General features: G+C 34.7%; 2 protein-coding genes and 1 long non-coding RNA gene across 4 annotated transcripts in view; all 3 read left to right on the plus strand.

Annotated features, from left to right (window-relative positions):
- The first annotated feature begins 1,622 nt into the window (after window positions 1-1,622).
- LOC129438939 (sialoadhesin-like) lies at window positions 1,623-5,344 on the plus strand. Its single transcript, XM_073863377.1, has 4 exons — window positions 1,623-1,653; window positions 4,074-4,460; window positions 4,566-4,853; window positions 5,040-5,344. The coding sequence occupies exons 1-4, from the start codon at window positions 1,623-1,625 to the stop codon at window positions 5,342-5,344; spliced, it is 1,011 nt and encodes a 336-aa protein (XP_073719478.1).
- A 211-nt stretch (window positions 5,345-5,555) lies between these two features.
- LOC141361732 (uncharacterized) lies at window positions 5,556-6,420 on the plus strand. The gene is made up of 3 exons (XR_012367891.1): window positions 5,556-5,688; window positions 5,815-5,856; window positions 6,025-6,420. It is a non-coding gene; the product is annotated as an uncharacterized lncRNA (long non-coding RNA).
- A 3,124-nt stretch (window positions 6,421-9,544) lies between these two features.
- LOC129438471 (sialoadhesin) overlaps window positions 9,545-10,535 on the plus strand; it is a 133,149-nt gene continuing 132,158 nt past the window's right edge. For both annotated transcript variants that reach the window (XM_073863435.1, XM_073863436.1), the window contains exons 1-2: window positions 9,545-9,625; window positions 10,086-10,472. In XM_073863435.1, the coding sequence (XP_073719536.1) occupies window positions 9,589-9,625; window positions 10,086-10,472 (424 nt within the window). In that variant the 5' untranslated portion in view covers window positions 9,545-9,588. The remainder of the gene's footprint in view (window positions 9,626-10,085; window positions 10,473-10,535) is intronic.

Below are 10,535 nucleotides of genomic sequence, written 5' to 3' on the forward strand. Positions count from 1 at the left end.
TTTATTGTGCTAATTTTTTATGTCAAGCCTTCACAACAAAATATTTTAAAGGTATCTTTTAATTCATGGGCCTTTAACAATGAGTCCATAGTAGTATTAAAGGGATAGTTCAGCCAAAAACGATATTAAACCCATGATTTACTCACCCCCAAGCTGTCCGAGTTGCATATGTCCATCGTTTTTCAGACAAACACATTTTCGGATATTTTAGAAAATATTTTAGATCTTTCAGTTGATTAAATGTAATGTTACGGGGTTCACCCATAGTCCACGACCTTCAAGTCCAAAAAAAGTGCGTCCATCCTTCACAAATTAAATCCAAACGGCTCCAGGATGAGAAACAAAGGTCTTCTGAGGGTAATCCGTGCGGTGTTGTTGTAGAAATATCCATATTTAAAATTTTATTAATGTAATTAACTAGCTTCCGGTAGCGCCGCCATCTTAGACTCCTCTGTATTCAGGAGAGAGTATTAGTGTAGTGTACGCACTCTTCTTAGTGACGTATGACAAATTCGGAGGGCGGGGGCACAGAGCAGCAGCAGAGTAGCCTCCGTAGGCTGCGTAAGCACTCATCCTGAATGCGTACGCGACTAAGATGGCGGCGCTACCGGAAGGTAGTTAATTACGTTAATTAACAACACTACAACAACACACAGCTAACAGTGCCCATTGATGCAAATTTAGATTAATTAACATGAGGATGAAAAAAGGTGACAGAATTTTCATTTTTGGGTGAGCTATCCCTTTAACATCAGTGCTTAAAAATTAGTGTTTCGAACACGCAGTTCACTTATGCATTGTGTGAAACCTAACTTAGTGTCTGAAACTGTTTAATGTAGCATCTAGTTACATATAACTATCTATGGTCTGAGGTGGTGCGAAAGAGTGGAGGCGGGGACTATATTTATTCATATTCATAGATCCGCATATACTAAATGAGGAAAGAGTGTTGAGTTGCATTCAAGCTGTTTTAAAGCATGAAGAAATTACTGTGACAGGTGACACTTTTATATATGCCATTATGATGTTCAACGATGATTTTTATTTGAGCAAATTCTTGACTACAGGGAGACTATAAGTTAGTAATGTGTTGCCATTTTGTGTTTGTTGCATTGTGGGGACCCCATAAAACTCAATCCACCGGCTAAGATATTTGTTAAACCACAAAACTATGATGACAAAGGAAATCCTTTTTATCTTGGTAGGCGTAGACATCAGAGCACAACACATATTGACCCTTATATGAAGTAACAAATCATGCTTTCTTCAGTTGAACAAGAGAGGCATTTATTACGTCTCTTTACTTACTTTCTTCTATTTTGTCGTTTCTCATCCAGTCCACTTGTTTGAGCAGGGGGCTGAGAAGGTAAGAATGAAACTTGGAAGCTAATATTAAACTAACTTTAATACACTTTGTACGCTTTCACTTCTCGTTTTCTTATGGTAAAGGGCTTCACCCAATAAACCCATAATGGGAATAATTGTGAAACAGTCATGAGATGTGCACAGTTACATAGTTCTGCATGTTGTTTGGGTTATTCTGAAATGTTTTTAACATTTGCGTTTGTTTGCAGTTTTTAAGTTGGATTTGTCTATATAAGAGGAAGCATTGTGATCCAGAGATGAAAGAACTGATATATCTTCTGTTTCAAGGTACTGTGTCACTTCATTTCTGTTCATGCATTTTATAGGGCAAGAGGTTATGTATTTATATGCGATGCATAAAACAGAGGTAAGCAGCGTTTCATTGCTTTGACCAAAATAATTTTGGCTGTATGCATTTGTGAGGCTGCTTCTCTCAGCGCTGTCTTGCAGTGTTGCCAGGTCCTCATCTTTTTTGTACTTATATACTGCACCATTGTGGTGCTTGACCTTTTGTCTTTTTTATGTTTAGTCACAATATTTTGATCTTTGCAGTAAAGCATTTGGATATTTATTATTGGATTTTTCTTGTTTTCAGCAAACTTTCGTGCCCCTGTTATTTTCTGCACTGCGCATACGAAACTTTTTACCTTTGTAAAAAATTTTTTGCTGCCTTATATATTTTGGTTGAACCAACTCAGATTTACAAGTCATTTAAACTTACTATTATTTATTTTGACTAGAGATGAGTTTATTATAACTACAAATTAGTTGTTATAACTCATTAAATATAGTTGAAAAAGTCAACTTCATTTTATAAGTTGTAACAGCTCATCTCATAAAGATAAATAATAGTTAGTTGACATGACTTGCAAATCTGAGTTGATTTAAAATTTAAGGCAACAAAGGTTTTTAGAGTGTAGGCATTTATTTTTTCAACCTGTCATGTCCTAGACTGGGTTTCCCCATGCTGCCTTGTGCGCAAATGTATTCACACTGCAAGCCTAGCACACTGTAAAAAATACTTTGCTGCCTTAAAATTTTTGGTTGAATCAACTCGGATTTACAAGTCATTTCAACTTAACATTAATTATCTTGACTATTCCGCAAAAGTCCTTCACAAAAATGGAACTGTCTCAGCTTTTTGCTCAAAATTTGAAGTTTTTGATGAAATCTACACATATTTGAGAGGTGATAAAAAAAGAACACATGAAGGTAGGATGAAACGGATTTTTTTGTTTGAAAGCAGATGGTCTGTTCTTTTAATTCATATATTGTATGTTTATATATTTAACCTGTTAGCCAGCACTTCTATTTTTGAGCATTTTCTGAAAAACGACAACTCCAAACTAAAACAGCTGCAGCTCTTAAAAAGGAGCATTTTCTGGAAGGCATTAAACTTTTGTGAAAATCATGAAAAATACTGGCGGTGAAAGAGTTAAGTTGACTTTTCTAAACTATATTTTATAAGTTGTGACAACTCATCTCTGTTGACATGACTCAAGTTGATTTGACTACAAGTTTTAAGGCAGCAATTTTTTTTACAGTGCATGGAAACTATGCACCTTTTTGCCCCTGAAATAGGGAACCAATTAAAGAATGGGGAGGGGGCAGCAAGACGATGACAACGTCTATGTGAAACAGTTTTGTTTATCCAATGTGGGAGCAGACGCGACGTTACTTTTCAATGCAGCCTTAGACAGTTTTAAACACAAGTTTATTTTAAAAAAGAGCAACTTTTGGCGTTAAACTATTTCATAGAAGGATTTTTGGATATGGCAAGACATGATAGCCACAGAGTTTTATAGGACCAACCTTCTAGGCATCGTCGTAAACGAAGTACAATTAACTTATAAATGGTAAGTGGTATTTATTAATATCATATTGTTGTTATGCCTGTACTGTGGTTGTCACAGTGCCGCTAAATTGTGTTGTTTTTCAATATACAATACAATATACAGCTACAGGTTTAGATGCATAGCTTTCAGCTGTGTGCACACGTACTGATAAAAGTTGTTTACGTTTGAATTGATGTCACTCTACATACGCCATCTGGTATAATTGAAACGACTGGCTATGAGCTACGTTAGACGCATTTGATAGACATTCATAGAGCCCAATAAACGGCTCTGGGCATTCGTAAACCACGCCACAAATAAGAGAAAATGAGCATATGGTTCCCAGACCACGTCTTATTCTCTATGAGACTGGTCTGGTGTTAGCCAGGCTAGTCATGTCCATGATACACGTTTAAATACTTCATCAACAACTAGTTGTTCGGTTCTTTATAAATTGGAAGGGTATCTGTAAATGTGGTTGTCACTACCTGCATTTTGCGTAAGTTAATTTAGTTGTAGATTGGGATTGTCAGTCCCATAAATTACTGAAGATTGTGTTTACAAAATAGGATTTACCACTAAAAGGCGAAGTGACAACCGAATTTAATATGCAGTGTATACTAGGCCAATAAGGCAAAATAATGTGACTTATGTTTTTTACATTTGATATGTTGCAGTATGCCAACAGAAAGCAAACATTTCACATTGCTTCATGATTTCTGCATATGACATATTTTTTCATAGTGCCTACTGTCCCATCCCTGAAAATCAAACCCATGATCTTGTTTCCAAATGGCAATAGTATTTGAGCTACAGGAAGTGAATACTAACATTAAGTGGTAGACATTCTTATATTCTTTGTTTTTCTCACAGGTGTTCTGCTGTATGAGACTTTGGCATGGGAAGTGAAAATACCAAAAGATATTCATGGCCTCAAAGGTTCCTGTCTGGTTATACCGTGCTCTTACTCTTACACTTCATACCCACCAACTAAACCACGTAGAGTTGTGTGGTATCAGTGGGTGTCGAGGGGCTACCCTTTAGTTTATGATCCCTGGTATCCAGTCAGTGTCATTGACAAGTTCAGAGGAAAAACTGATATATATAGGCATACAAACTCAGATCGGGATTGTAGTCTGCTGATCAAAAGCGTAAATCCGTCCCACAATGGAGAAACATTATATGCATGGATTGACCCAGAAAATATTGGATGGCGCACCTATAAGTTTTATGACATCACCTCCACGATTATTGTTGACAGTGCGTAAATACTTCACATGTTCTTTTAATGTAATATTTTTGGTTTTAAGTGTCATTACAGCTGTATCATCGGTTGCCTGACTGTAACATTTTTCCCTTCTGTAGCAAATCCACAGCAGCCCATCATTAATATTTCTGGAGGTTTAAAGATCGGTGACAGCATTACAGTAGCGTGTTACACCTTACATACCTGTCCATACAGCAAACCAAACATCATTCTGAAGGGTATTGAAGGATCTGATAAAATAGATGATGTTCATATAAAAAATGGCCAATGGAAAACCACTCAGACACGCACCGGTGTTGTGAAGGCTGAACGCTCAGATATTGAGTGTACTGTAACACATCATGGAGGCATAACAACAACAGCTACACAATCACAAAGTGCAAAATGTAAGTAAAAAATTATATGCATATCTATACTTGCCTTTGTTTTATCTGTATGTTTTCAAATGCATTTAAAGACACATTGCATTTAATTATTTGTTAAAAAAGAAGGAAGTAAAAGTAAAATTCATTGAAATATAGCTTTAAAATAACGTTTGATGTTTGTCTCAACTGCTTATATTTTAATTTCAGGTGTCTATTCTAGCATAACCATTGAGCCTAAACAGGCAGCAGATATCATAGAGGGTGTTGATATGAACTTCACTTGTACCGTCCACCATTCCTGCCAGATGAATCCTCCGATCCTCTTCTGGAACTATGAGAATATGCCGGTCAAAAATGATACAAGACAACTTACAAGGTTTGAATGGGCCACCATTTCAACCATAACCATTTTGGGGGCAAAGAAAGAAGATGGGAAGAAATTAATCTGCACTACAAATATTTCTGGACAGAAAATCACAGCATCCGTCGACTTAGATGTACAACGTGAGTGATTTCAAGACATCATACACAATGTGTGCGATTTCTGTCTTATCATTGATACATTTTTTGTTTACAGATTATTTAACCGAGTCTCCAAAACCAGTGACACCTGTCCAAGATAATATATGTATGTTTGTGTGTTTCACATTTGTCATGTAGCTATTTACATGATATATACATCATAATGACACATAAATGACTTCATTCTTTCACTTCCTTTAGCTGTTTCCCAGAATGAACCCAATGTGAGGACCTTTGACATGATAACAATTGGCCTTTACATTCTAGCCCCTTCATTTGCCTTTCTTCTCGTTTGCATATTTGCTGGAGTCATCATATACAAGAAGTGTAACAGGTACATGTGTTTTATATCAGGGTTATACTTAGAAAAAGCATGAATTAAGTATTCATATGTTGACATAATTCAATTTTATTGCGCATGTATAGCTTTTTAATATAACACTATTAATGTTACTTATAGGTCTTCATCTGGTAATCGACAAGAATCACACCCTAAACGAAGGTATGCATTTTTTAAATGTAGATGTTAACCATCCGCTTGGTTCAGGCACACTCGCAACTACATTAGATGGCAGAATAAAACTTTGCCATTGTTATTTATAATCATATCTTGAAGGCTGTACAAATTACAATTACTCAAAAATATTAATATTTGTTTCTGTATTTGTAGCTGTACCTGTCCTGTAGACTATACAGGTACATGTAGATGACAGACTTTAGCCTCAGTGCTGGATAATGTGTGACTGTGTAACTGCTAAAACCTTTCTGGAGAAGTGCTGAACAATGCCGCTGCAGCTTTCATAACAACAATCAGCATTGACCCTGTATTAAAGGGGACATACCATGAAAATAAGACTTTTTCCATGTTTAAGTGCTATAATTGTGTCTCCAGTGCTTCTATAAACTTAGAAAATGTGAATAAGATCAACACATTAATTAGATTTGGTAAACCATTCTCCACAAGCATGTACAGAAATATGTCATTTAAATTTGGCTCCCCTTGTGATGTCAGAAGGGGATAATGCCGCCCTTTAATCTGCACTATCCAACCACAGCACTGCCATTTAGTACATTTTGCATGTTAAATGACAAAACGGCACAGTTTTGCACACACATAGTGCCATTTTTAACTTGCTATAATAAATGATCTATATGATATTTTGAGCTAAAACTACACATATCTACTCTGGGGAAACCAGAGATTTATTTGACATCATGTGAAATGTCTCCATTTTTGAGAATTACTGAATGTACCTTAAAGTAAACAGTTATGTATATGAAAGAGAACAGTATTTGCATAAATCAAAAATGATGTGTGTTTTGTTTATTAATTGTGACTGAGCAGTGTTTACCGCTGTTGTTAATAAATAAGTATTTGTCTGGGGTTTTTTGTGTGTTTATCTTTTTAGTTAATCTTATACCATCTGCACAACTTTTATTATAAGCTACTTTATTTATGCCTTACTAAATGGCATGTTTTTATGCAGTTAAATAATATACCAGCTATGTAGTTTTAATTTGGGTGGTTAATCTGCATTTGACAGGGTTAAAATAAAGTTAAATTACTCTAAATCATCTTAGCATGCCAATTTGACATGAGTCAACTTTAATCACATAAAATGTATTTTATACAATTTTAAACAATACTTGTACAGCATTTTTTAATCTTATGTCATGTTGATTTTAATTTTAGTTAATTATATTTTATGTGATACGATGAATCACTTTTAAAAACTATTATGAAAATATAAGCATGGAAAATATAATCACATTATAGTGTGTTAATAACTAAACATATCTTTAGCGTGAGAGCAAGACAGCATCACATCAGCTCTGTTTAGCTATGTTTATAATGGTGGTGAATATAGGTGTGAAGAAAATATATGACATCATACCTTAAAACTGCCCTCGACCTTAGCAACCATCACCAACAGCTGTACTATAAATTGACTGACATTTGTGGCTTGCTGGTTTAAAAATAATGTATATTTGTGCAATGCTTATGCTTGGCCTATACTCTCACAAACATTGCAAGCAAATGGTCCTAAAAGCACATGTTTTGTGCTTGTAGCACGTGCTGTGTTTTCCTGTCTTGTCTCTGACCCCACCCCCTTGTCTCCTTATTAATTATTCTTGTTTTATTATTATTGTCACCTGTTCCCCTATTGATTTGCTCCCTTATTTAATGCCCTGCTGTGCTGGTTTGTTTTGTATTATCATCAAGTCTGTTAGTCTAGTTGTATTTAAGTCTGTTTCCTGTCTAGTTGTATTTAAAGTCAGGTTCCGGTCTAGTCTGTTCTTTTAGTTATCTATTTTTTTGTTGTTTGCCCCCTCGTGGATTTTTGTTTTTCTCAGTTTGTCAAATAAACCTGTTTTGTGTTAATCTGCGCCTGGGTTTGTTCCATGTAAATCATGACAAAACATCAACGTCTGCTGTTATCAATACTGTATGAACCGGAGAGTAATAAAATAAGAGTTTTGTTGCAAAACGAGATAAATCCATTTTTTTACATTTTTGTCAAAACATGTTTATTATTATGTTATCATGTTATTATTTTGTTTTATGTTGCTACTTAGCTGTATTTTTTAAGTTATGAAGGTTTAAATCAAAACAAACCAACTGCAGTTGAATTGAAATTAATTGAAATGGACAACCAAAAAACGAGATTTCTGAACAATTTAAAAAACGGTGGATATCTCGTTTTGCAACGAAACTCTTCAAATGATGAACAACAACGTAGACAACATACAAATAAAAGATGATGATAATCAAGAGTATATCTGAGAGGTACAGTACAGTAAGGTGAAAGTGAAGAGTCAAACATTCTCATATAAAAATCTATAGAATATTATGAAGCCCTTGATGACTTGCACATTTCACTTTTTTTAAATTTATATGTCTGACTACACTTTGTGGCTAAATATATCATCACCTGCAGTAAGATTTTTTTAAAGTTCCCTTTTTTGTGTTTAATGTGCTTAATCTTTTTTAATTTAGTCATGGTTTTGCCAGTTTACGATTATATTTAACATTATTCATGTAAAATGTTGGACCACATTCATAATGTTTTGATGCATAAAAATTGCTTTATTTACATTTAATCTCTAAAAATACATCTCACACTTTCCGTGTTATTTCAGCGTTTAGCAGTATAAGAAGAACATTTATCACAGGTTTGGAGTTGTATTTTGTTTTATTAACTTACTCTCCATTAATTCTTTCTTTTACCCATCCTTTGCAGAGAGAGCATATTATTCAGTTGACACATAACCCAATGTAACCCAATATTCAACCAGCAGATGTCCTCATTGTGCGGTGTATCGACTGCTTTATAAAGTTTTGGAAAGCGATGGATTAAATTTAGTCTCGTTTCACTCATCGTTAACGGATATTCATCTGCTGATAAAACGAATTTAATATAAGATTTTTTATTAATTTTTGAGTTTCGAAATTAATTTACTCCATCACAGCAGCTTGGCAGCTCGTACTCCTCACGTTGTATCCGTTGACCAATTAGAACCACAGAGAGGCGGGTCTAGTTGTACATTCTGAATTCTAATTGGCTGTATTTCTGCTTGAGTTAAACCTGACAGTAAAGTTATGTTTTCAATTTCAACACAGTTATATAACATTCCAGGTATTTTGCAGGGAGGTTGTTTGTAAAAATGAACAAAAATTACTTAAACATTGGCAGGGATATTAATGCCTAAATCTACGCCTGTTGTTTGGTTCCAGAAACGCTTTGATGTCATTGGTAAGGCATTTGTGAAACATGAAAACAGAATTCAGAACTGGGAAACCTGGGGGTGGTGGTTAGGGAGACACATAGGGGAGACATCAGAACAATACACATACAGTAACTTATAAAACCCGCCTTTCTTTTTATCACCTAAACAAGCATTTATCAGTTTTTGTTCCTTTTTATTATACAGTTTTTTCATCCAATCGTTTGAGAAGGGTGCTGAGAAGGTAAGAATGAGGTATGGATAGTATATTACTACATTTAAGTAAATGAATCCTAGTATTGGCAACTTCACTTTTTAGTTTCTAATGGTAAACGGCACCGTCTAATAAACGCAAAATGATATTATGAAAAAGTATTTAGGTGGAAACTGGTGAAAGTCATGACATTACATTGTCACATAACATTGTATTCTGAAACGTTATTAACATTTAATTTTGTTTATACTTTATAGGTGTAATTTTGCATAAACTAGCACACGTGATCCAAGAATGAAAGGACAGCAAGTATTTCATCTACTTTTCCAAGGTACAGTGTCACTTTACATCTATTCATACATTTTATTAAACATGAGATCATGTCACTCACAATGTTTACATGCATGCATTGCATTCATTTAGCAACAATAAACTGGGTATGTAAATAACCTTTATATAAGACAAGTTAAGTAAATCTTTCTTTTTAAAAGACTCCCCTGGTATTTACATAATACAATAAGGAGAATTTTAGTTATGTTTGTTGTACAAATTTATTCTCATATTATTCAAAATCAGCTATTTAAACTACTATTAACCAGAATTAAGAATCAAATATATTTACTTTGCAGCTATGGATCTTACACTGTATGTTTACAGCAGTCACAAATACAAAAGTTTACAAATCTACTAACAATTAGACATACAACTGAGAAAATATTTTTATAACATATGTTTCAGTACGCTAATACAAAAATGTAAGAGAAAGTCTTACATTAATATTTTTCTCACAGGTGTTCTGCTATATGAGACTTTGGCATGGGAAGTGAGAATGCCAACAGAAATTCATGGCCTCAAAGGTTCCTGTCTGGTTATACCGTGCTCTTACTCTTACACTTCAAACCCACCTACTAACCCACATAGAGTTGTGTGGTATCAGTGGGTGTCGAAAGGCTTCCCTTTAGTTTATGATCCCTGGTATCCAGACAGTGTCATTGACAAGTTCAGAGGAAAAACTGATTTATATAACCCTACAAACTCAGATCGGGATTGTAGTCTGCTGATCAAAAGCGTGGATCCGTCTCACAATGGAGAAAAAATATATACATGGATTGACCCAGAAAATATTGGATGGCGCACCTATGAGTTTTATGACGTCACCTCCACGATTATTGTTGACTGTACGTGAGTACTTCACATGTTCTTTTAATGTGATATTTTTGGTTTGAAAGTGGCATTACAGC

Source organism: Misgurnus anguillicaudatus, chromosome 24 (genome assembly GCF_027580225.2).
Source record: "Misgurnus anguillicaudatus chromosome 24, ASM2758022v2, whole genome shotgun sequence".
NCBI classification, from domain to species: domain Eukaryota; kingdom Metazoa; phylum Chordata; class Actinopteri; order Cypriniformes; family Cobitidae; genus Misgurnus; species Misgurnus anguillicaudatus.

Excerpts from the sequence above, each read along its gene's own strand:
- LOC129438939 (XM_073863377.1), top strand. The coding sequence starts at position 1,623 with ATGAAAGAACTGATATATCTTCTGTTTCAAG. Across the intron at positions 1,654-4,073 it reads GATATATCTTCTGTTTCAAG|GTGTTCTGCTGTATGAGACT; the intron begins GTACTGTGTCAC and ends TTTTTCTCACAG. Across the intron at positions 4,854-5,039 it reads ACAATCACAAAGTGCAAAAT|GTGTCTATTCTAGCATAACC; the intron begins GTAAGTAAAAAA and ends TTTTAATTTCAG.